We start from the raw sequence: 26,834 nt of genomic DNA, 5'->3' as shown, positions 1-26,834 counted from the left end.
AAAAATGTAATCCTCAAGACAAATTTTCAGCCGACTAAAAAAAAGAAAAAAAAAAGCATTACTTTTCTAGGCTTTGCGACAGGTGTGCATTATATGTTTGTTGATGCTTTGAATCTTTCACCACTACAATCAGGGGAAAGAATCAGTTTCATGGGTCTTCATTTCCCCTGAAGGTCACACAGGTGTCCTAGTAGAATGTGACCTTCTGAACAATATATGCATTGCTTCATATTATGTAACCTGAATTGATTTGGGTGAAATGTTTGCTTGCTATATTGCCCATATATTTTTTTATGTGACTTGTTTTTGTTTTTTTTACATAATTCAAATACTTTTATACATGTTTAATATTAAGTGTCAAATAATTGAATACATAGCCCCAAACAGGCGATGCTGACTAATGTCTAGTTTTGTTAGTACAAAAGGTGAGAAAAAACTAAGTGCAAAAGACCTTAAAACAAGTTGAGTGGATTAAATGCAAGAGATCCAGGCAGATAAAACTACAACAGGCAAAGGTTTTAGTCAAATTGAGAGTGAAAGTAATAACTGTAATGCAGTATTTTCAGATGTATGGTGAACAGAGATTGATGACAGTGACAGCTTTGTTAATCTAAGGGGTCAAAATAAAAAAAAATTATAAAACACTAAGCAACAATTTACTCTGGTTTATTGTAATAACATTTATAGTAAAAATATTTTTAATACATTTTGTACACAATGTTGCCTTGGATCTTTACTTTGGAAAGGCATGAACAAAAAAGTCAAACCATAAAGTAAATGGAGGCTGTACACGGATGCTTAAAGATGTTTAACTTCATGTGAAATGCAGTTTAAGAAGCAAACAGGTGCATCTGCAAGTGCAACTGGTAACTTCCTCCAAAAGAGAAGCCAACGCCGCTGCAGATCTGAGCACAGGTCAGCGGTACCACAGGCCTTCACAGTCCTTTATGTGAATTTACAAATCAACGGAAATTATTGCTCATTAAATGTGGTGCAACATATCAATCCAATCAGCTGACAAAAAGGGCCTTAAAAGCGCTTTCTTGTAAAATGAAACCGATGCAATGGCTAACAAAACTACCATTCAAAAAGCAAAAATGGATGAACTAAACGTCTAAGCAACTAGATTTTCAGATGTTTAGATGAAATCAAACTCGAGGAGTGCTGGGCAGGTCAAAGGTGGAGAGCATACATACATCCAGACGTTCATATCTGCGCATGCAAACAGTGTATCGGAGCTACCCAGAACCCCTCTCGACAGCGGTCAAACAACACAAAACACGCTAATGTATGAATGCAACACGGGTGCACATGTGCCAAGTGTTGAAAGGATGCCACCCTCTCGAAATCCATCAGTACATGTTCTTTCAAAATGATCCGATATTCAAAGAGGGCAACGCTGTAGAAAGAACTTTACCAAAAACAAACATCAGACAAATTACATTCGTTTCATATGAGATGTCCTTATATAAAACTATGTTTGTTTACAATTTTCCTGCAGGTGCGTAGATGTCATGTTTGGGGCAGCGTGCACATGGACCATCCAACACCACGACCTGACACTCATCAGCTGCTGCCCTCCTGTGACATTTCTCTCAGATCTTCTCACTGAGCACTTGAGGATCACTCGTTCAGGGAGAGGATGATGTCATCTTCCAGGTCGGAGTTATCGGAGCTGTCTGCTACAGGAAGAACAACAGCGTTTCAGAAAAATGAAAGCCGCAAGAAAATGAATGACAGTAATGAAAGAAAAGCAGCAAAAACTTCACGTCAGCGCACTAACAGTAGCCGTCAACAATACTGGTTGATCGATACATCACATATGACTTTAATCACCAGCAACGAAGATTAGTTTTTCTGTTTAGATGATATAAGTGCGGTCACATTAGCGAAATTTCAGCGACATCGGACATGCAAACATGCCTATTGCTCAGTCACTAGTGTGGAGATGAATAAAGAACAGCTCACACAGAAGTCATTTAAAATCACATGACCACAATCTGCGTGGTGTAAAATAACTCCTACTGGAATGACTTTGATGGTGCAGTCACAAAAATGTATGAACTAAGTGTGGAAAGCAGAGTTTTTATTTTGAGGCCACTGAGCATCGTTGCAGTGAAACCCTGGAAGTCCTAGGTTTCAAGCTCCCTTTCTCCCTCTCCATTAGTCTTTTTACCACTCTCCCCGCCATTGATGGCATTTTTATGGCTTTGTGTTTTCATTGGCATTTAATTTCGCACAAGCTCTGTTCATTCTTTTGATTTATTGCACGTTCAGATATTCATACATCAGCATTTTTGATCATTTTCACAAAACTTTCATGGCTCACAGAATATTTTGATGACAACTTTTTAAAAAGAGTTAACGGTCCTGTTTAATAAGAAAAGGCAAGCATTATAATATACAGTTGGTATACAATAAACACACAGTTGTCATTTAAACAAGCCTTTGAATAAAAAAAAATAATAATTAATGGACATGCCTGAGAGAGCAACTTTAAATCATGTATATTCAAACTGGCTGTGTCATAATTCAGCATGTACTGTATATATTATTAGTGATTATTCATACATCAGCATTTTTGATCATTTTCACAAAACTTTCATGGCTCACAGAATATTTTGATGACAACTTTTTAAAAAGAGTTAACGGTCCTGTTTAATAAGAAAAGGCAAGCATTATAATATACAGTTGGTATACAATAAACACACAGTTATGTCATTTAAACAAGCCTTTGAATAAAAAAAAATAATAATTAATGGACATGCCTGAGAGAGCAACTTTAAATCATGTATATTCAAACTGGCTGTGTCATAATTCAGCATGTACTGTATATATTATTAGTGACAGCTAGTCTTCATTTGAGAAAATGTGATTTCCAGTGGCTTGCTTAATTAGATAATTAAGGTCACACCAAGTTGTTTATAAGTTACTGGTGCTAAATCCTATATTGATGCATACATAATTGTAACACTCAATTCTTAATAAAAATATTAATTTATAATTTAAATACACTTGCACAGGAGACACCATGAGCTCAAGTAGGGAGCCGGCAGCTCTCACCTCTCTCACCCCAAGATTACATACATCTCTCATTAACAAGGCAATGTTCCTGTTTTATAAAGCATGACACTTTTCTCCAGTATTGTTTGTTATTTTTTCATTTAGCTTCTTTTGAGCTCACATGTGTGTGATATAGAAATCAAAGGTTTTGCATGGGGTTTCTGCAGTGAGCAGCATGTCTGTGTGTGTGTGTGTGTGAGAGAGTGAGTGTGAGTGAGTGAGAAAGTGTGTGTGTGTGCGCGCGCCACAGGAGACACCATGAGCTCAAGTAGGGAGCCGGCAGCTCTCACCTCTCTCACCCCAAGATTACATACATCTCTCATTAACAAGGCAATGTTCCCGTTTTATAAAGCATGACACTTTTCTCCAGTATTGTTTGTTATTTTTTCATTTAGCTTCTTTTGAGCTCACATGTGTGTGATATAGAAATCAAAGGTTTTGCATGGGGTTTCTGCAGTGAGCAGCATGTCTGTGTGTGTGTGTGTGTGTGAGAGAGTGAGTGTGAGTGAGTGAGAAAGTGTGTGTGTGTGCGCGCGTGAGTGAGAGAGTGTGAGTGCGTGTGCGTGCATGTCGTCACTCACTGTTATCTAGTACAAGCTCCACATCTCGCTCATTGTCATCAGAATCCTCATCATCGTCATCATCTTCGTCGTCATCGTCATCGTCATCATCATCATCATCCGCCTCTTCATCCAGCAGGCGAGCCACTTCCTCATCATCAGACGGAGAAAAATCCTGCTCGCCATCCTCCTCATCTTCCTCGCCGTTGTTCTCGTTCTCCAGCTCTGCCAGCAGCGGGTCGGTATCGATGTCATCCATGTCATCATCGGAGTCATCGTCATCCTCTTCATCCTGATCATCCTCCTCCTGAATGAAACAAACGTCTTAAGATCAAGTTTAAAGTGAGCAGCCTCACTGATGTAAGAAGAGCAGATCCTCTTATTCCCGATTTCCAGAAAAACTTTAAACCGGTCAAACTGTTGCAGCTCTGTGTAGCACCTGCTGCTCTGCATAAGCTTCTGAACAACAACCTCAATATAGTCGGATCTTAAGTTTGAGTGGTACGATGCAGTGCATTTCACAAGCAGAAGTGGCATTTTTTGTAGACATTGCAAATTTTCATTTTAAATTCTCTAAAAAGAATGGTGAAGGTGGTCAAAAACTAAAATGAACATCAAGTCTATCATTGCATACTTAGTTGGTACTATATATAGAATACAGAATATACATACATAAAAAAATGTTTTAATTGATCACTCAAATGTGGTGATGAAACGCTTATAATGACGTGACAAAGACATGTAATGGAGGCAGGGCATTTAACAATAAATTGTATTATCCAAAATGAGTCTGACATCAGTGCACTGAACAGTAAAGTTGAAGTTTATTCAACTATTTCCATTCAACTTTATTTCACTTCGGAACATTCATTCACAGATTTGCGCTAATGTCTTCACACACACAGACGAAACTTACTAGAGAAGTGTGAAATAATATACCTCTGTAAATAAATACACATTTAAATTAATGTCTCGCGCACTTTAATGCCCTTTGAATGTAACGTGTACGTTCCCTTGGAACTGGAATCATGGTGGAATTTCATGTGAAGTCCACTTCGCAGGGCACTTATGGTCGAATAAGACAACGCGTGAATGCTGCTGCCTGAACAAGAGACCTCCTTACTGAAGTGAAAGTGTTGGCTGGTGTCACTATCTCGTGAACGCGGCGGCGGATCTCCACCAAATTCAGGGGATCCCTTCAGCTCCAGGAGCCCTCTCGAACGCCACCCTCTGTGCGTCAGTAGCCCCCCGGTCAACCAGATCGGTCGGCACCCGACCTCGAATTTAACCGCCCATACTTCCCGGACCCCAGGGGCTATCGACGCGAGGGTGGTCTCATTCGAAAGGGGGCCTCAAGACGAACACTCAATTCGGCATCGAGTTGAAAGGATCCCCGAATTTGGTGCGGATTCGCAGCGCCGTTACGGAGATATGACCGTCCAAAGTTTCAATGGTATTCCATACACTTAAGCTTTAAAGCGTTTCATCCAGGTCACCAGTAGCAAACAATGGAGTGCGCTCTGCTGGACAAACCATGTAATTACTTCATTTCCAAGCATTTTATCTGCGCTTTATGTTCTGTAAAAAAAAATTCATATCGGTGGCATATTCGCCGATACCGATATATCTGCGACAGGCTCATATCGGCCGATAAAATCTGCAAAACGATATATCGGTCGGGCTCTACCACTGATAGCGAAGGTCAATACATTCTCTTATTACATGTTAACTATTTAGGCTGCACTGCAATGACTGGTCAAAAGCTTCCACAGCTAATAGTTAAAATAGTTTTGATATCACACAATTAATGAGTTCGTAATTCAGTTTTCTACACAGAAACGGTTAAAACATAAATGATGTGGTTTGCATCAGTCTCACCTGATCTTCCTCATCCTCTTCCTCCTCAGCTAGTCTCTGGCGACCGACTTCATACAGCCGACACACAGTGTCCATATTTATTGAATCCTGATTCTGTTACACACATTCATACATAATACACACAGAGTTTTGGTGTACAAGATTAAAAATGATGTGGTTTGCATCAGTCTCACCTGATCTTCCTCATCCTCTTCCTCCTCAGCTAGTCTCTGGCGACCGACTTCATACAGCCGACACACAGTGTCCATATTTATTGAATCCTGATTCTGTTACACACATTCACACAACACACAGAGTTTTGGTGTACAAGATGAATGTGTGTGACCCTGGAGCACAGAAGCAGTCATAAGTAGCACAGGTATATTTGTAGCAAATGCCAACAATACATTGTATGGGTCAAAATTATACATTTTTCTTTTATGCCAAAAATCATTAGGATACTAAAGTCCAAGTTAATATTACTTTACTTTATTTCATGTTCCATGGAGGTATTTTGTAAATTTACTACCGTTAATATATCAAAACTCAATTTTTGATTAGTAATATGCATTGCTAAGAACTTCATTTGGACAACTTTAAAGATGATTTTCTCAATATTTAGATTTTTTTTGCACCCTCAGATGCCAGATTTTCAAATAATTGTATCTCAGCCAAATATTGTCAATTTAAAAAAATTGACCCTTATGACATGGATGCAGTGTTCAAATAAAAGTAGAATCGTAGCCCAAAACTCAATTTTTGATTAGTAATATGCATTGCTAAGAACTTCATTTGGACAACTTTAAAGATGATTTTCTCAATATTTAGATTTTTTTTGCACCCTCAGATGCCAGATTTTCAAATAATTGTATCTCAGCCAAATATTGTCAATTTAAAAAAATTGACCCTTATGACTGGTTTTGTGGTCCAGGGTCACATATGACATGGATGCAGTGTTCAAATAAAAGTAGAATCGTAGCTTTGTAGAATTTAGTACTGTAAAGATATTTACATTTTTTATTCAATGTTGTTAAACTGAACACGAAAAAAAAAAATTTAAGTACAAAGTCCCAGAGTGGAGGTATTATTGGCATAACACAATAACTAGCTAACCAAATAAATAATGAAAAAAAGAAAAACACCATACCTCAATGACGGCAAGATAGCAGTCTTTAGTGTCTGTGCACAGGTCAAAAATGTTCCTCTTCACATCAATGGTGGCTGAGAAAGCAAACAGACCATCATCAAAATCTCCCATCTTACAAAAATCTTAACAAAAACCTTGTTACAGAGACATTTTAGGTCATTTTCAAAGCATGTGCCATGCTACTAATCAAACCATTTTAAATTTGTCTCTCCATTGTAAAGACAAATGTCTAATTCCTTTACAAGTGCATATCTTACAAGATGCATCTGTCTGCTTAATTGTTAGTTACAGAAATACATATTTTGACAGACAGCGAAATCAAACATTCTCTGCAACTTTTACACAAGCTGAATATATATGAACTGAGATGGAGAGAAGAGAGAATGAAGATAGAGTCATACCGATGGGTTTATAATCAGTGGCATCAAAGGTCCTGAAGGACGATCCGAATGGACTCTTCATCTGCTGCTCCATCATGTCATCCTCATCGTCAGCCTGCAACATGGCTACAACACACTCCAGAACATCAGCAAAATGTCATGGCATCGACATGCAACGGACATCTCATCCGAAGCAAGAGAGCACGCAATTTACAGAATAAATCACAGATTCAACCATGCAGAGAGCAGGGCATTAAAAGTCAGATCCGCAGCATCATCACAACACCTGGCAGGATCTTGAGCTGCCTCAAGAGGTGACCAAGAACTGATGCTCTGGTTGAGCTCAAGAGATCTTATTTGGAGCTGGGAAGAACAACAGTCTCTGAAACACTCCACCGATCCGGGCCGTCACAAAGTGGGCCGACGGAAGACTCTCCCTCAGTGCAAGACACGTGAAACGCTGCTTGCAATGTGCAAAAAACAACCTAAATGACTCTCAGACTGTGAGAAACAAGATTCTCCAGTCCGATGAAAGGGAGTATGAACTGTTTAACCAACAAGTGTCATGCCTGGAGGAAACCAGGGGTACTGGTCATCGTAGAGGGAAAGCCGAACATAGCAAATTACAAAGATATTGCTAACGAAAAGCTAATCCAGAGTGCTCAGACTGGGCTGAAAGTTTGCCTTCCAACAGGACAATCACCCTGAGAAAGACAAGACAATACTGGAGTGGCTTGGGGACGACTCTGAATGTCCTTGAGCCAGACTCGAACCAAAACAAGCATCTCTAGAAAGATCTGACAATGTCCACCGAAGGTCCCCATCCAACCTGACAAGGGTTTTAGATGATCTGCAGAGACCAATGGCAGAAAAATCCTGAGCGCGTGTGAGCGAGTGAGTGAGAGCGCGCATGCGCGAGTGAGTGTGCGAGTGAGAGAGTGTGTGTGCGTGCGTGTGTGACTGAGTGAGTGCGCGTGCGTGTGTGACTGAGTGAGTGCGCGTGCGTGCGAGAGAGAGTGAGTGAGTGCATGAGTGTGTGTGCATGCGTGTGTGATTGAGTGAGTGAGTGAGTGCATGTGTGTGATTGAGTGAGTGAGTGCGCGAGAGAGAGAGAGAGAGAGAGAGAGAGAGAGAGTGCATGAGTGTGTGTGTGTGTGTGTGTGTGTGACTGAGTGAGTGCGCGTGCGTGTGTGACTGAGTGAGTGCGCGTGCGTGTGTGACTGAGTGAGTGCGCGTGCGTGTGTGACTGAGTGAGTGCGCGTGCGTGTGTGACTGAGTGAGTGCGCGTGCGTGTGTGACTGAGTGAGTGCGCGTGCGTGTGTGACTGAGTGAGTGCGTGTGTGTGTGTGACTGAGTGAGTGCGTGCGAGAGAGAGAGAGTGAGTGAGTGCATGAGTGTGTGTGCATGCGTGTGTGATTGAGTGAGTGAGTGAGTGCATGTGTGTGATTGAGTGAGTGAGTGCGAGAGAGAGAGAGAGAGAGAGAGAGTGCATGAGTGTGTGATTGAGTGAGTGAGTGCGTGTGTGTGTGTGAGAGTGAGTGAGTGAGTGCGCGAGAGAGAGAGAGCGTGTGTGTGTGTGAGAGTGAGTGAGTGAGTGCGTGTGTGTGATTGAGTGAGTGAGTGAGTGAGTGCGAGAGAGAGAGAGAGAGAGCGCGTCTCTCACCTCCATAAATGACAGTTCCATTGTTGTTGAAGACAATCCGACACTGATCTAGCGCTGGTACTGTGTGAAGAAGATGAAACGTCCTCAAATCCCACTGGAGCGTGAGTTAAAGCAAACCGCTTCAGAAACAATGCAGCAAGAAGAGGTTCACCCTTTAAAGAGGTCTCATTAACACATCATCCAAGTAACACCCTAGCACCCTTTTGTACAATAATTAATGAACTATTGTTTATCAAGTAATTACCAAATTAACTAAAATCTCATTAACAACAACAGAAGAATCAGAAACAAACATCATCATCATCAAATAACAAGCCACAGCCAGTGGTTCGCCGAGCAGAAAAGGATACAATCTCCGTGTTGATGATGACCTCTAAACCATTGGGATGGAAAACGCCGCTGATGTTCATGTTGAACTTGTCAAACTTATGGATGGCCTGAGCGGTGCGGACGTCCCACATGACACCGTCGTTCAGGACCAGGTCATCCGTGGGGTTAAACGTGGCACAGTTGCGCTTGTAGTTGTTGGCTAGGTCAGGGTTATTGAGGGTCAGGAGTTTCTGTCCAGACTGAATGTCATATATCTGCAGAAATACACAAAGATGCATGACAACAGGCTGGAACATAATTATTATACACAGCTGAGGTCAAAGAGTTACATCCACCATGCAGAATCCACAAAACGTTAACAATCATAAAAGGATCATAAAAACTGCATGTTGCATGTTATTTAACACATTGATATGCTGATATTCTAAATCGGAAGGTCAGTGGAAAACAAAGACAAAACGGAGTAAAAGGGTGACTTGCGTGTGCGATGTGTTCTTTTGTTCCTATGACTCTGTCCTGAGAGAGTTTGCTGAACTCCACATAATGATCATCCAGGAATGAATGCCTAGAAAAAAAAGGGGTGATCAATAATCAAAAAATGAAAAATAATAATTTCAAGTTTTTAACAATTAGTTAGCCGCTTATGGGCATGCTGACTCACTTCATGATGAATACGGACTTCATACCCCACAGCGCAGATAAAGGATAACTCCAGGAAGCTGAAGTCAACAACAGGGAACCGTCCTGACACAGAAAATATATCAGCATCTACCGTAAAAACGCATTTACACAGCAACTACAACTGCAAACTTTGATACTAATGGCTGATGTGGGTCAGAGCAGCTTTTATGCAGAATTACGTCCTACGAAGAGGAAAAACACCATCAGATGTGCATGAATCACTTGAACTGCCAAAGCATTCAGTGTATCAAGCTCTGCCTTACTGGACCATGCCAACCAAATACCAATATATACTGCAATTACAGGCCAACTATATAACCACAAAACTCGCATGCAACAACAGGCAGAATCTATCATAGCCAGGGTACTACTTGAAAGGTGTTAAAGCACAACTAAAAGCACACTGGTTAGTATAACTTTTTGAAAGTTGGATTTGTTACAATGTAAAAAAGTAGCCCGAACAAAGAATTTTTAGTAGAAGTCAAGTTTCATTTTTCGTGTGAACTGAACAAAAATACTCTAAACATGTCGAAAGCAAAAGTTGTTTTGTTTACCTTACTAAGATACTCAAGTATTTTGTTCACAACATATCCAAATGTTCTCCCAACTTTTAAAATAGTCATCTGCATAAATGTTTGCCTTTAGTTTAAAGAGGCCAATACTACCCATATTATGTAGAAGGATTTGAAAAACATCATTCTAAAGGTAAGATTAGCATTATAAAATGTTAAAAAATATTTTTTCTTCTTTTAACACTCAGTAGACTGACTTTTCATTAGATGAACTAAAGTTTTTAAGTTGCGATAGGTTGCCTTTTTTTTTTTTTTTTGAGTTTGGTCAACCTTTTTTTTGTACAGTGCATGTTGTTGTATTAGAGCCCTGGGCCGAGAAAGTTGAAGAACTCGAGATGCATGAGTGAGTGAGTGTGTGTTTACTCTGGAGGGCTCCAGGTGTGTGATGGCTGAGCTGTGGCAGCTGTAGCTGGCTTCCTCCTGTCCACTGAACACATTGTAGAGTTTGAGCTGTCCGGTGCATGTGCCCAACATCAGGAAACGCTCTCGCGCTGAGAACGCACAACACATGAAGCCACTCTCATCCTCCTCAGCCTCCCTGAACACAGAGATGGGCCGAAACCTGCACACATGGTCACAAACAGCACTCGATTAGCAAGATGAAACTCAAGATGGCGAAAAAGAGCTTAACTCATTAATAATGACAACAACATTAACAAACAATACAGATAGGACTACAGATAGGACCGTGCCGGCTACTGACTAGAGATGTAACGGTATGAAAATTTCTTATCACGATTACAGTGAACAAAATTATCACGGTATTGTTTAAATGTGCTGGAAATGTTAAACCGGTACCGACACAATCGTTTCACCAAGCTTTATATTTAAAAATCAACAAACAACAAATAAAATGATTAAAACAAACAAACCAAAAAAAAAAAAAACTATCAATGTACGGATTTTAGATGACAACATGACTGACAAAAGTTAATCTAATAACATGTAGGAAATGTTCCAATAAAACTTTGAAAAGGTTTCATAAAATGGTAAACCTCACATTTCAGCCTTTAAAGAAAAGGGTTAAGTCACAATGATAACTGATTAATAAATGATTATACGCATTTTATCCGAATTGTTTAAATGTGTAGAATCCACATTAGCTTGTTTTTCATCATCCGGTCAGAATTTACAGCAGGGCGTGTAAATCTGGTCTGTATTTAGTCCAGACGGAAACTGTACACAGACTGAATGCGAGTCTCTGTAGATCCACTCTCTGACAGCAGGTGGCGCTGATGGAGCAGCAGAATTACAGCTGTTCCCAGTTAACCAGCATTGTGATTAAAACACTACTTTATTAGGTATTACATGGAGCGAAGATGAAAACAAAATGCCATCAAATCTTTTCTGAAGACAGTCAGAACCTTCAGAGGTACATTCATATAATTAATTTATATATTCAGTTGTATAATTCGCTTAGCACTCTTACAAAACCTTGCAGCTTTACGCCATGTTTTCACACAAAACGCAACTACTCTGAGTGCTGTGCACATGTGAGACTGTTACTTAAAACTGTGCTGGATAGTATTTATTAATCCAGAGTTGTTCAAATCACAGTAAGCGAATACGGTTTTAATGGGTTTACTTAATATATGAACTTTACAGGTTTACTTAAAATATGAAACGTTAATACTAACCGTGGGGACTTTTATCATGATTTATCGCCAAACCGGTAATCGTTACTTCTCTACTACTGACCGACTCATATTTTCATATCTGATCAAAGCATCAGTGTGATCAGTGTAACTGTACCTGCTGAAGATGAGATGCCGGTCAAAACAGCCTCCATCAACCCCACCGTATTTGGGGTAGACGACCCTGCGTGTGTGGCGAGGAGTGAAATTGGTGGGTGCCTGGCGTCTCTGCTTGGACTCTGGGCACTGGTGCGGTGTGAAGAGGCTGAAGGGAGGACATGTGGTCACTGGGTTCTTGCAGCGGGCGTGCTGCTCTCGTAAATACTCTGTTATGATACTGGAAATGAGAACACATGACACCATTATGCATGATACATTAACACCAAACTCAACTGCCAAAATATGTTTGTCCCCCCAAAACTTCATTTAAATGTGGAAAATCTTCAGAAGGATATGGAAAGCAGCAAGTGCTACAAAAGCAAGTAACCACACATGGTTTGACAGATTTTACACATTGCTTCCAGTGTTCAGAAATAGTGCCTACTTCCACAGTGTCATCTAATAATTACTTTTATGCAAGCTCAACAAATTTTATTGGATAGAGTCACTGTCCAGTAACATACAACTGACAGAAAAAGCAGTGGGTTAGTATCAACAGAATAGAAAAAAAAAAAACGGTTTACCATATTTGATGTGCTCTATGCATGCATGTTGATCAATGTTTACTATATAATAAAAAAGCCTAAATTAAACCCATTCCTTGTGTAAAGTGATCTTATTTTTTCAGAAGACCTGGATCAAAATGCGATCATATCAACTTTTTGTTGTGTGAACATTTTGGTAGTGTGGACTTTCAATGGAGGAACAAAACTGCAAAAATATTAAAAACGTCTTCAATTGTGTTTCGAAGAAAACAATGACGATTTTCATTTTTGGGAGAACCTTTTGTTTAAGACTAACAGTATCTATTCTCAAAGTAGCTGATTACCAACAAGGGCAGTCATGTGTTCGCGCAACTCATGAGGCATTTTTGCAACAACAACTTTTTTGCAGCATGGAGGAACTTTCTAGTTCAAAGAGTTACAGCATGCTTTCACAGTACAATGCAGACTTCATAACTTGACATGGGCTTAAAAACTTGGGTATGAAACGACAGTCTGAATGAAGGGAGGCACACCTGTCTAGAGTTGGTGGAGAGGGCAGATGTCTGTCCAGCTGCTTTTTCATGGCCGGACTCTGGCTGAAAGCACCATGATCAGATTTCTGCCGCAACACTTTTGGCCTCTTCCCTCCTGCAGCTGAACACGGTGACGGCCGCTCCCGTGAGAACACGATGCGTCCGATAAGCGGAGAGCCATTACTGTGGAGGGAGACTGCAGGCGGTGGAGGGGGCGGAGCCTGTGAGGTGGAGGGGCGGGGCTGGTGATGAGGAAGCGCGTGGGGGGTGTGGCCACCCAGACGGGCCGCGACTCCGTTAGTGAGCCGAGGAGTCCGTGGGATGCCAGCGGCGGGAGAAGGAGGCGTCGCGACAGAAACGGGAGTGAACGGCGGCACGCTAGATGCCTGTAGCTTCCTAATAACCGTTCAGACCTTGATTAGCTTGTTCAGGTGTGTTTGATTAGGGTTGAAGCAAAACTCTGCAGGGCTGCGGCTCGCCAGGACCAACGTTCGCCACCCCTGGCCTAGGGTTAAGTGGTGTGAACCCCTTTCAAACTGACGTGAAACACTGCTTCAGTTACGCTGTGCTTCGGTTAAGCACAGCGTGAAAAGTTTCCCTCAAATGTCTATGCCATTAAACTAGACATGTTCCTTTTCAGGGAGACTGTTAATGGTTAAACTAACTCCTGCTATATATTTTAGAACATAAGTGCATGAAGATGGGCTTGTTTAAGTAGAAGCAACACTGTCCATGTGTTTTTCCAAGTGCATTATCATCAGAACAGCAGATTCTCACCAACAGTGGAGATGGTGGAGCCATTCTCATCCAGCACAGCGACGTTCTCCGACAACAGCAGCTGCGTTTTAGGAATGACTGTCAAAATGCTCAAGATATCCAAAGCGTACCTCACGGTGTCAGCCCTGAAACACACATTCACCAGAAAAAAAACTTGCATTTAGTAATGATTTAAATGTTTTAAAAAAAGGTTAAAATCACGTACACAAGTATCACAAGAATATTTCAGCATGGGGCGGGCGATATAACGGAATTTCACATTATCAGTTCTATAACGATTAAGCGTTCCCAACAAAAAGTGCTGTGCATGAAAACAAAAACAACAAGCCTTTGAGACATCTTAATTAGGTAAATCGAAATTAATTAAATGGCACATTTTTTTCTCAAATTAATAGCAATTATTCCCACCTAACATTACAGTTTTTAAATATACTTTTACATTGCATTTCACATTCAATCTTCAAATTAATGTAGAAATAAACACTATATATTATATATATATATATATATATTGAAGGCGAGTATCACTGATACTAAAACTACTGATGTCTCTCGGAAATTTCTTTTTTTCCTAATATTTAACCATTGACTATAGCCATTCAACATTACAGTATAAATGAGAGCTATCAATTTTTACATTTATTAGACTTTAAAAAAATAACTAATTTAAGTGAACTACAAACAATCTTCACATAAACCCATTATAATAAATGTCATATTTGCCTGTGCCCTTCAGCAAGTAGGAAATAGACAGAAATTGAATAAAGTTATCAAACACTAAATTCTAAATTAAATATATATGAATCCTTAAAGCTACAAAAAAATCCTTTTTTCTTTTGTTCTTTGATGAACAGTCATCACAGCAGCTGGTTATTAGGTTATTTGGCTGCTATTACTTTAAGAGCTGCCGCTGCTGAACGTGACGCAGATCTGACACGCTTCGCATTTTCTCACAGTGTGCACCGCCGCATTTGTACAGCACGCGCTACGAGCACAGAATAGCGGCTGACAGGACAGGAAGATTCGTTTTACCATCACTATGTTTACAGCAAAACAAACAAAATAACTTGTTGCATCAAAGTAACTATGCGAGGCTCCATTTGCATCCGTTACTCCCACACCACTCTTAGCAGCTCCTCACCTGCCGTAGTATGTTCTCCAGTCACAGGCGATAGAAATGAGCTGCAAAAGGAGCTGCACACAGGACAGTTTGTGGAAGAACTCGGCAGGCTCCCAGTACAAACGCGCCGGTCCGAACTCGATCAGGAACTCCACCATTTCTACCACCTGCTCATGGGTGTAAGAGCAAGCCTACGAACATTTACAAAGGAAAAAAAAACTTCAACACAATATACAAGCATTCCCAGAGACCAAATTTTTAGCGTACAAAGCAGGCCTTGCACAAACTGACAAGATTTCCAAGTTTAAGTTCTTTCCTAAATTCCTCAATTCATTGAAAAGTAACACGGGACATCACAGCGAGTACACATTATTACGCATTTACAATATTGTGTTACTCCCTAAAAATGTAACTAACTGCGTTACTTAGTTACTTTTTATGGAAAGTAATGCACTGTTACCTTATAGCGTTACTTTTTCTCATCAGTGCTGGGCTTGCTTGTTGGTTTTAATATAAAAAGTTCTAGGACAGGAAGATTCGTTTTACCATCACTATGTTTACAGCAAAACAAACAAAATAACTTGTTGCATCAAAGTAACTATGCGAGGCTCCATTTGCATCCGTTACTCCCACACCACTCTTAGCAGCTCCTCACCTGCCGTAGTATGTTCTCCAGTCACAGGCGATAGAAATGAGCTGCAAAAGGAGCTGCACACAGGACAGTTTGTGGAAGAACTCGGCAGGCTCCCAGTACAAACGCGCCGGTCCGAACTCGATCAGGAACTCCACCATTTCTACCACCTGCTCATGGGTGTAGGAGCAAGCCTACGAACATTTACAAAGGAAAAAAAAACTTCAACACAATATACAAGCATTCCCAGAGACCAAATTTTTTGCGTACAAAGCAGGCCTTGCACAAACTGACAAGATTTCCAAGTTTAAGTTCTTTCCTAAATTCCTCAATTCATTGAAAAGTAACACGGGACATCACAGCGAGTACACATTATTACGCATTTACAATATTGTGTTACTCCCTAAAAATGTAACTAACTGCGTTACTTAGTTACTTTTTATGGAAAGTAATGCACTGTTACCTTATAGCGTTACTTTTTCTCATCAGTGCTGGGCTTGCTTGTTGGTTTTAATATAAAAAGTTCTATTGTTGGCAAATGTAAAAGTGAAATTCACACCAAAAGTGAAATGAATAGGCCTCAGGCTGAAGGAAATGTAAATTCACGTCTGTACAGTAAAGGGTTTGCTTGAACCTTTCAGTTGTGCATTCCGAATTACATAAAGACAAGGACGCACTCAGGAGACGAAAGTTCAACACTCTTCAGCAATATAAAAGAAACAAATATTGTTCATCTAAAGTAAATTGTTCATTAGTATGGCTGCATTGGATCATCGAAGGTCAGGAGCAAAGACATGGGTTAATAAAATGGGATTTTTTTATTATTCCGTTATTTAACATTTAATTATTGCAGGTTTGTATCATATTCTGAGCTTGCCTTTAACTGTTTTTATTGATTGTGAGGAACACTGAATGTGTTTGTGTGCAGTGAGATGAGTAAACACATGTTGATATTTAGTCTAGATCTACAGTAAGATCATGTTCACACACAACGCTCTGCACTGACTCCTGATTTCTGTCACCGTGAGGACAGGACAGCTGTCAATATATAATGTGAAAACAAAATAACTGGCGTTACTTATTTGAAAAAGTCAGATATTTTCTTCTAAATTAAAAAGTAATGCGTCACTTTACTAGTTACTTAAAAATGTATATGTAAGTTATCGGATTACGTAACACACGGTACCCCAACACTGAAAACCACGAAGTACATTTCAGACAACAAACCATGCACAACATAATCAGGCACACAGTGATATGACTGTTGTAGTAAGGATCTAGCAGTGTAATGCATTACAGCAGTAGTGTGTTAAACAGATGTACCTTGTAATAAGGCTGCGGGTGAATCTGCGCTCCTCCCTCTGTACGCTGCAGCGACTGTTTGACCTGCTCGACTTTAATGGCCAGGTGAGCCTCAAAATACCTGCGCAGCGCCATGCAGGTATGTTTTGCAGTCTGTCTGCTTGAGAAGATCTCATCGTCGCTCAACAGCGCACCCTGGTCCTCTGGGTTCAAAATCTCCAGAGTGCTAATCTACAAAACACAAACACCCAGTGAGAAGAGAAGGACAGAGAGTAATAAACACTGACGAAACATACAGACTACAGCAGAGTTCAGGCAAACTCTGCATCCAATCAGTGTGTCCGTCTCAATACCAGTCTTGACCAGATTAGAATAACTATCCACATTTATCATCTATTACTCTTGTACGTGCAAATAAACCCAAACCTTTAACGACATTTTGGTAACGTCATACAACATAACTACAAGAGAGAGGGGAAAATATTCTGTCCTTCCAACACAATTTGCAAAATCTAAACCCACCAAATACCATTTAGAACAAAGGAAGAAACGTATAAGCCTTACACTACTAAATATAGAAAAATATGAATTCTAAATAATAATAATAATAATAAAAAGAGGATGCTTCAAATTGATCAAAAGTGATGATAAAGACATTTATAATGTTACAAAAGATTTCCATTTCAGATAAATGCTGTTCGTCTGAACTTTCTATTCAAAGAAACCTGAAAAAAAATACTACTCCGCTGTTTTCAACATAATAATAATAAATGGGGTTTTTTTAGCAGCAAATCAGCATATTAGAATGATTTCTGAAGGATCGTGTGACACTGAAGACTGGAGGAATGATGCTGAAAATACAGCTTTGAAATCCCATTTGAAAATATATTCAAATAGAAAGCAGTTATTTTAAATAGTAAAAACATTTCACAATATTACTGCTTTTGCAGTATTTTAGATCAAATAAATGCAGGCTTGGTGAGCAGAAGAGACTTCTTTAAAAATATACATATTACTGTTCAAAAACTTTTGACTGGTTGTGTATGTACAGAAATATGAACTTGGTAGCAAAGGACCCGCCTCCCCTCATATCATCACCACCCCCCAGTTTATCAATGACCACCAGCCCTTTTCCAGGCTGACCTTCATCTTTCACTACACCCGCTTCTCTTTAAAGGAACACTCCACCCAAAAATGAAAGTCCTGTCATCATTTACTCACCCTCATGTGCTTACAAACCTGTATGATAAACAACACTGGAGCCCATTGACTTGCAATGCATGTAGAAAAACTAAAACGGAGACATTTCTCAAAATAAGTTCCACTGAAGTAACAGTTTTTGGTGTCAAGTAACTGGTGTTTTTGGGTGGAGTATCTCTTTTTGTTGTTTTGTCGTTCTAATTCAAGAAAACGGCTTCATCAGATTGACAGCACTTGTGCTGCAAATACTCACAACACCAACAAATGAAGAAACGTGAAAGTAGCACAGGCCACAACAAAATTATCCCAACAAAACGAAAATTAACCCCCTTTTATTTTTTTGCCATATTGATTACCATTTGTATGATCACAGTTCTACAAATACCATGGTTAAACTATGGTTAGTGTAGTAAATCCATGGTTAATTTATGCATGGTTACCATGGTTTAACTATAGCAACCTTTTTTTTTTTTTATGCATTTATTAATTAATCAATACATTTTAATAGCAAAACCACAGGCTATGGTCAATTTTTATACGGGAAGTTGTAAAAGTTCGCCAGCTTACATAATCTTTCACAGGTACAGCAATTGTGTATTTTGACAGCTTATTTAGGCTTACAATATCCAAAAAGCAGCAGCTATAAGGATTCATATGAGCAGGAAGTTGAATTAAAAAGCTCACCTTTCAGAGCAAACATTGATAAATATGTCCCAGCCATGTTCATCACTTTGCAGTTCCCTAAAACATTTCCGAGGTGGTCTGTGGCTTATTTGCAGCATGTTTCTGTTTGTGTTGCATGTATTTGCAGCACGCTGAGCTCTCTCACCGTAATGATCCCTATGCAAACACAAAGAAGTGCATACCAGGTTGACGAGCCGCCGCAGCCCGTCCTGATGGTCGAAGAGCTCGAGCACGGCTCTGAAGGAGAAACAGATGGAGAAGAACATGGTGGCGTGGCAGCAGCCGGAGGCGTGAGAGCACTCCAGGAGCCACAGCGTGTAGCTCACCACCTCCGACAGCAGCGAATGCGGCAGCATACACACCTGACACAGCCGGAGGAACCAGACAGACAACAGTAAGACACAGAAGAGCTCTGGCTGTGATCACCGTATCAGCACAGCATCTTACCCTCTCCATAGCATCCTGGTTGTATGCCAGGTAATAGAGGCACAGAGAGACGCCGGTGGCAGCCATGGAGGGTCGCGGGATCTCCAGTAGCTTTGGCACTCCGCCATGCGCAACAAACTCGGCCGCAAACTTTTTATGAAGGAGGAGAGACGCAAGATACTGAAAGACAGAGAGGACAAGTAAATGGATACCCAAGAACAGAATAAAAATCAGTCAAATAATCATGGGGTCATCAAGATGTGTGGTGTGAGCATCCTTTGTGTTTAAAGCAGCTTCTGCCCTCGGTGCACTTGAGCAGAGTTTCTCAGGAGCTTTCAGACGGTATGTTTGGTGCAAGTCTGAAGATCTTTATTAATATACCAGTCAAAAGTTGAGGACAAAACTACTCATTCTTTAGCATGAATATATTCCACATTTTACGTTTACATTTAGTCATTCAGCAGACGCTTTTATCCAAATGAGGACAATAGAAGCAATCAAAACTAACAAAAGAGCAATGATATGCAAGTGCTATAACAAGTCTCAGTTAGCTTAACGCAGTACACTAGGGTTTTTATAGAAAAAAAAGAATAGGGAACGCTAGTGTTAGAGGGTGATTTTTTTATAATAAAGAGATCAAATGGAGTTAGAATAGAGAGTGCTAGAGTTAGAGGGTCTAAAGGCTATTTTTATGGCAAAACTGAGCTTAAAATATAATGCTTACAGCACCTTAACTAAAAGGTGTTTTAACTTTAATTTTTACGCATAAATCTTTTCGTGATCACGAGAAACATTCAGTCAGGCATGTCCAAACTTTTGAGCTGCAGTGCATGTGACATCCTTCAGGTACCTTCAGGGCTTCAAACGTGAGCTGAACGTCGTTTGTTTGTTTCAGGTCCATGTAGTGCATCAGCAGCTCACGAGCTCCGAGCTGCATGAAAACAGCCAACAACTGCACACACAAACACAGGAATCAAACTCGTTAAGCTCATCAAGCTCAGTTCTGCTATTGATTGTTTTTCACACATCCTAATATAATAAAATAGGACATTTGCACAGGTGTAAAAACAAAGAAATCGTAATGACATGAAAAAAAACAGAAGGGAGAGTGACCAGTAACGTTCTCTTGAAAGATGCACCATGGTCTACAAACACGATTTTATTCCTGCACTGAAAGAGGTGCAAAACATTACACTGAATATTTAAAGACCGCTTAAGAAGTGGAACTACTCGGGGAAGAAACACCACGGAGTCAGAATAAAGTGTGTTTGAACGCAAACTCAGATTCTGTTCACAGCTTAGCTTAGTTTTTGTTGGTGATAAAACTAATGTTTGGAAAATATGTTTGCAGATTCTAAAACTTTTTCAGTATTCATTACTTCCTAGGTATATTCGGTAGATATACTGAATCTTTAGACTTGAAGTTGACAAATGCCTGTCCCCTAAAGCTGGGTGATGTGGGGGGTGTTGGGGCCATCATTACTCCCATTACATGATCACTGACAGTAATGCGTGTGTTTTAATATACAAACAAAGTTTAACTGGCTTTATAAATGCCAATTTATTTATTTTTTAATTTGGTATTTTCTTTTCTTATGACCAGTATGAGAGACGATATCACTGAAAAAACTGACTTCACCGAGTAGGCTTGTCATGGTAACACTGTTATAACTTAGTACGAGGGACGATTTCTAAGGTCTCTAAATGATCAAGCCTTGCTGGAAAACCGGTCACAAACAATCTACTACATGCCTTCTGTCGTCTGACTGATGGTTTAGACTTTTTTGTATTGTGCTTTCGGTTTTAGTTTGTTTAACATGTAATGTGCCCAAAACAAATATATTTTAAAACCTTTTATTTTGCCCAGAAGACCTATCGTTTCATTTGGTCATGTGACCATGATTATATGTCTTCCTACATATAAAGTTGAAATCACCTCCTGGTATTCTCCCAGCGGGGTGAGGTACTGGAGGATGAGGCGCTGCTCTATTCCAGGTGTGAGCGGGCACAGGTGGTAGTTATTTCCGATCACCCACGGGCTCATCTCAGTCCAGCTGCTGTTGGACAGCTCACTGAAGCTGCGCTCCGGCTCTGGCTGCGAGAAGTTCAGCTTCTGCTTTACTTTGCCACCGTTCTCCTTCTTCCTCCAGTTCCTCATGACTTCACCTGGGCTGTCCGTTTCGTCCAGCTCTAAAGGGAGTGCTGCAGCGGGCTTCATCAGGCCCTTCATGCCTGTGTTACCTCTCCCCACGCTCCTCGCAGCAGACACGGGCTGCAGCTCAGCGTCCGAGTCGGTTCTTCTCGAGTCGTGATTCTCGGAGTTAGGAGCGTTAGGAGCGAACTCTCCATCCACGGCCTCCTCGTCCAGGGGCAGCAGTGGAGCGAGACTCTTGCTTGGACGCTTACTGTCCTTCCTGTTCTCTGCCTCCTTTTCCTGAAGCTCCCTCAGCCTCTGCAGCATCAAAGGAACCTGCAACACAAACACTGATTTTTGAGCTTCCGTTCAATTATATGGACACTAAATAGCACTAATAGCATCAGTTCAAACATCAAAAAAATTCTTAGCTTCTTAGCGAAGACTGTATTCCGCCCACAAACAGCATGTTTATATTTACACTTATCAAACCATCATTAACCGTAGCTAGGGATATCGTTCTATTCAATGTCACTATCTAAGGCTACCATCTATTTAGTGCACTCATCCCTGGAAAACTTGATGGTGACAGGTCAAAAGTTTTTAAATAATGAGGTCTCATCAGCATAACATTTTCTACATCGCTGTGCTAATTTAGCTTCTTTCACATCACTGCACTCAGGCTTTCCTCTCATGCAATATGAAGTTGCATCGGTAACAAACGTAAATATAAATGTATTATGCGTCTTCATATATTACAATGATCAAAAGCAAAAACTGTAGACATCCGTATCAAATCCAATTTCTTTAATTTTGCCTTACAATAAATACTTTTTCATCTTTATATTCACTACATACTCTTAATTTCTACATACAAAGCCATACAGCTTTAAATAAAAAAATAATAATTGCGTTAATGCCACTCATTTAGCTAAGACTAGATGTATAATATCACGATTTTATCACGATACTGTGTCATGTGGGTTTTACTATTACTATAAGGTTTTACTATAAAAACAAAGCAACAAAATATACCATTTAAAAAAATGGCAAGTGGGAGAAGATAATCTTTGTTATTATTTTACCTTTGCAACTGAAAAATATGAACAAAGATACACATTACAAGTACACATAATATACAAATAAATCAAACAGTGCTTTATTTTTCTGATACAGAAGGTGTTTAGCCAAGTGCATTCAAAACATTGAATGAACAAATATAAAACATACATACATACCAAGTGGGAGAAGATAATCTTTGTTATTATTTTACCTTTGCAACTGAAAAATATGAACAAAGATACACATTACAAGTACACATAATATACAAATAAATCAAACAGTGCTTTATTTTTCTGATACAGAAGGTGTTTAGCAAGTGCATTCAAAACATTGAATGAACAAATATAAAACATACATATATATATATATATATATATACACACACACACACACACACACACACACGTCACTGTATAAATTATACATTGATTCACATTAAAGCAACTGTATGGTCATGAGCAGCGAGTGGTTTTACTTTGTGTTTTGCCGTTTTATTAAGATTAAGCGGATAGTTCACACAAAAATGGTAATTTGTCTGTCAAATCTGTCATAGTGTTTTTATACTATCATACTCACTCTCAAGTTGATTTTAACCTGAAAGAGTTTCTTTATTCTGCTGAAAATAAATGTTGTTTTGAAGAAGGTGGGTGACCAAACACACTTCCATAGGATTTTTTCCCTACTATCAAAATCAAAAAGTGGACCTGCTATTGCTTGGTTACACTAGGGATGTAACAATATCAAAATCTCACGATACGATATTTATTGTGATATGAAGTCTACAATACGATATTTAAAAAGAAAAAAGACAAATGAAGTTTGTCTGGAGAACTGGGAACAAAATTTAAATAGTATAATTTAACCTTAAAATGAACAATCTAGTGCACTTTGAGAGTTCAAAATTAAGAGCTCCGACCCTTATTCTTAACTAAGAAAACTAAAATCAGAAAGAAGTCAGTGAATTGACTTGTAGCTGAACTTTAAAGGCGACCCTCTTTTTATTTGTGATCTACGGTCTCAGTCTAAATTACATCCACACTGGGGTTTTAGGAAGCCAAGCAAATTAGAATAAAATAATAACAACGACAGTAATAGCCACATATTGTAAAACAGTTGCACTGTAAAATAAATGAAAATTAATATTTCATAGGTCTGATCGCCTGAGTGAACAATGTGTGCGCTTCGCTTTGAAACACGCAAAAAAAACAGACTTGATGTAAACCAACTACATGTAAACTTTGTGTTTCGACAGTATAACTTTTAATAAAATTAATTTAGTCCAACACCGTTTTTTAGTGTGCACGCTTCATGTGTTGGCGCTCAGAAAAAGCGCATGTCAGAACAGCATGCGAATGAAATGTTTAATGAAATGAATGAAATGTGCAATGTCTTGTTGTGCTAATATCTTAGGGACTCCTAAAGTTTTGATATTCTTCATATTCTGTGTACTGGTCAATTCACAGCAGTGATAGAAATTAATCTTTTTCAACTAGTTTAAATGTATTTTTACCTTTTATGGGCATTTAAAGCAATTTTTGTGCATCATCTTTTGAGTCAAATGCTTACATTTAATTAGTTAATTAGGATAATAATAATAATAAGAAGAAAAAGAAAATGATGATGATATTTTGGCTGTTTCCCAAACAAATGAAATCAGTATCAACAAAATTAATCTTTGCAATGCAGACAAAACACAGAAGTTGCATCTGAAGTCTAATATCTTAGGGACTCCTAAAGTTTTGATATTCTTCATATTCTGTGTACTGGTCAATTCACAGCAGTGATAGAAATTAATCTTTTTCAACTAGTTTAAATGTATTTTTACCTTTTATGGGCATTTAAAGCAATTTTTGTGCATCATCTTTTGAGTCAAATGCTTACATTTAATTAGTTAATTAGGATAATAATAATAAGAAGAAGAAAAAGAAAATGATGATGATATTTTGGCTGTTTCCCAAACAAATGAAATCAGTATCAACAAAATTAATCTTTGCAATGCAGACAAAACACAGAAGTTGCATCTGAAGCGGCATTTAGATGCATTTACATACCGTTTAATGTAGCTCATTTAGAATCTCAGTTACAAATGCATAAATAATGTTTTGATATTTTAAACAAAATATTGAATACTGATATTTGAAATTATTTTTAAAAAATGAAGATATACTTTAAATGTGAAATTAAAACCGCCAGCAGGTGGCAGCAATTCACTTTCAATAAGCAAGTCACTGCGATTGAACCGAATCATTTAAACGCTTGATTCATTCAGGAACAAAACACTGTCTAAAATGTAAATCTCTAATTATGAACTTCTTGTTTATTAAACCGTATAAAATAAATACCACATTTTTTAAATCATGTTGATTTTTGGAGAAAAGAAACGGCACTCTTTGTGTGATACTGATTAACTAATATATATATATATATATATATACACACACATATACACACACACACATTTTCTGCCCCCATATCTTGAATTTTGTGATCATTCTAAGTGTATTTTAATAGACTGAATCATGCAGCGAAAGAGCACTCTCTAAATGCGTACGCACACTAGTCTAACCTTCTAGACTATTAGTTAAAACAACAATTATGATATGATCACAGACGATATATATCGCACACCCCTAAGCACGATACTTCTTCAAAAGCAGAAAATCGTCATATCACACACCCCTAGCTAAGACTCAGGGCTGTCACAGATCTAATGCACACGTGTCATGGGGCGATTTATTCCAGCGTATAGAAGTGCACTGCTCCTGAACTCACCAGTACAGAGTTTTCCTCGCGATAGTTGGCGGCGATGTCCTGGTTCTCCATGGCTCCTGCCAGCAGGCCTGTGGCGTAGATTCGGAGGGGCTGCTCTGCCTCCTGAGCCCATTTAAACAATCGCTCCACAATCCCCTCCTGCCATGGACACACACACACACACAGCTGTGAGGCTACATAACCCCTGATCTGATTCTGATGGATAAATACAAGGCTCAAAGTACCTTCTCTTGAAAGACCACAGCCGTCTCAAGGCCAGGCATGATGTTCAGCAGCAGTCTGCATGCAGCCGTGTTCAGCGCCACCTCACGGCTACTCATCACGTATGAGTTCACTAGCTATTAAAGCACAGAAATAAACCAAACACTCAAGATCAGCCAAACACTGCATCAAAATATATTTGTAGGGCCAGGCAACAGGATGACATATATCACGTGACAATAAGAATGAATCAATCCAATATCATATCGAGGTAATTAAATGTCTGTGCAGGATTCTGCGTGCAGGACAGTGTAGTTATTGGCATTTAGAAGGGATAAAGAAATGCACAAGTACTGAGTTCTCTTTCATGGCTTATCGCTCTTGGAACGATCACACACACACACTAAAACATCTGTCTGGGTGAGTATTCATGTAAACACAGTCAGTTATGTCTTCAGCGGTTGTAAACAGATCTGTACAAATGTAGGAGCTCAGATTTGGTCTTAAAGTGACAGCAGCCTAATATACCTACTGTCGGTGTCAATATTAAAATTGTAATAATTAAAACTGGTGACTGCAGAGAGACTTTAAGCAGCCCTTCACATATAGACAAGACACAAAAATATCTACTTATAGACACTTTATATAAAGCGCCACAGCACCCAGAAGAAATATGATTCAAACTAAATAGAACAAGACCATAACAGTTATTTTAGTCTTTTATTTATTTATTAGTCCAGCATGACTTAATGTTTGGCATCGATACTTTATTTTCCAAACGGTCTGTTAACTTAAGACATAACCAATTCTTTACATGTGCACTCACAAAGACTGGCATTTGGACACTTATAATAACAATAATATTTATTATAATAACAATATTCACATAAAATGGATAAAGTGTGTAACGTGCAAGTGTTGAGCTGTGCATGGTTAACCACCGAGCTGGAGTGTACGTGCATCTCCACCCCGACTCCTCCCCGAAATAGCCATTTATGGAGCTTACAACACCTAGTTTTAATATGCATAACGTCATCTGCATATCATTCCCATGCATATTCCCATCCATGTGACACCATGTTTAATGCAGTTAAGGGTAGCCTACAACACATTAGGAAAATATGATATTCGGACTATAATTGCGTTTTGAGACATCACTATTCTAATATATGCAATTTGCCTAAAAGTTAAACATGTATTTTAGAATGTTTATAGCCTATATTTTAATGGAAAGAGATTATTTTTTTGCAGTGTAGCTGTCTGACTCACCGCGTCAACAACAAAACATTTTCCTTTAAATACTCTCTTGTAAATATGGTGTCTGTCACAATATTGGGAAGAGCGCCAAAGGGGTTATCATTAGGCTGCTGTCTGTGCGCGACACCTGTGAGCAGTTCATCATCGGACCTGTTCAACCCAGCCAATGGACCGTTTGATCAGCGAGCGCATGCTTCTGTCTGT

At 39.3% G+C, this 26,834-nt stretch overlaps 1 protein-coding gene across 1 annotated transcript; it reads right to left on the bottom strand.

The window, feature by feature from the left end:
* Positions 1–665: 665 nt before the first annotated feature.
* Positions 666–25,537, bottom strand: LOC107569566 (protein VPRBP-like). The gene is made up of 21 exons (XM_016255682.1): positions 25,397–25,537; positions 25,173–25,310; positions 21,141–21,674; positions 20,055–20,156; positions 19,226–19,384; positions 18,961–19,140; positions 16,916–17,125; positions 15,617–15,786; positions 13,846–13,966; positions 13,065–13,450; positions 12,006–12,224; positions 10,617–10,815; positions 9,662–9,744; positions 9,481–9,565; positions 9,021–9,254; positions 8,671–8,764; positions 7,029–7,133; positions 6,628–6,701; positions 5,675–5,767; positions 3,645–3,930; positions 666–1,682 (listed from the first exon to the last, which is right to left on the bottom strand). Exons 1-21 carry the CDS (start codon positions 25,490–25,492, stop codon positions 1,624–1,626), a joined length of 3,627 nt encoding a protein of 1,208 aa, XP_016111168.1. The 5' UTR covers positions 25,493–25,537; the 3' UTR covers positions 666–1,623.
* Positions 25,538–26,834: the final 1,297 nt, after the last annotated feature.

The sequence above is a fragment of the Sinocyclocheilus grahami genome, unplaced genomic scaffold (assembly GCF_001515645.1).
Source record: "Sinocyclocheilus grahami isolate Dianchi unplaced genomic scaffold, SAMN03320097.WGS_v1.1 scaffold1360.1, whole genome shotgun sequence".
NCBI classification, from domain to species: domain Eukaryota; kingdom Metazoa; phylum Chordata; class Actinopteri; order Cypriniformes; family Cyprinidae; genus Sinocyclocheilus; species Sinocyclocheilus grahami.
The sequence above is the reverse complement of the archived record's forward strand: the minus strand, read 5'-3'. Positions and strand labels throughout refer to the sequence as shown.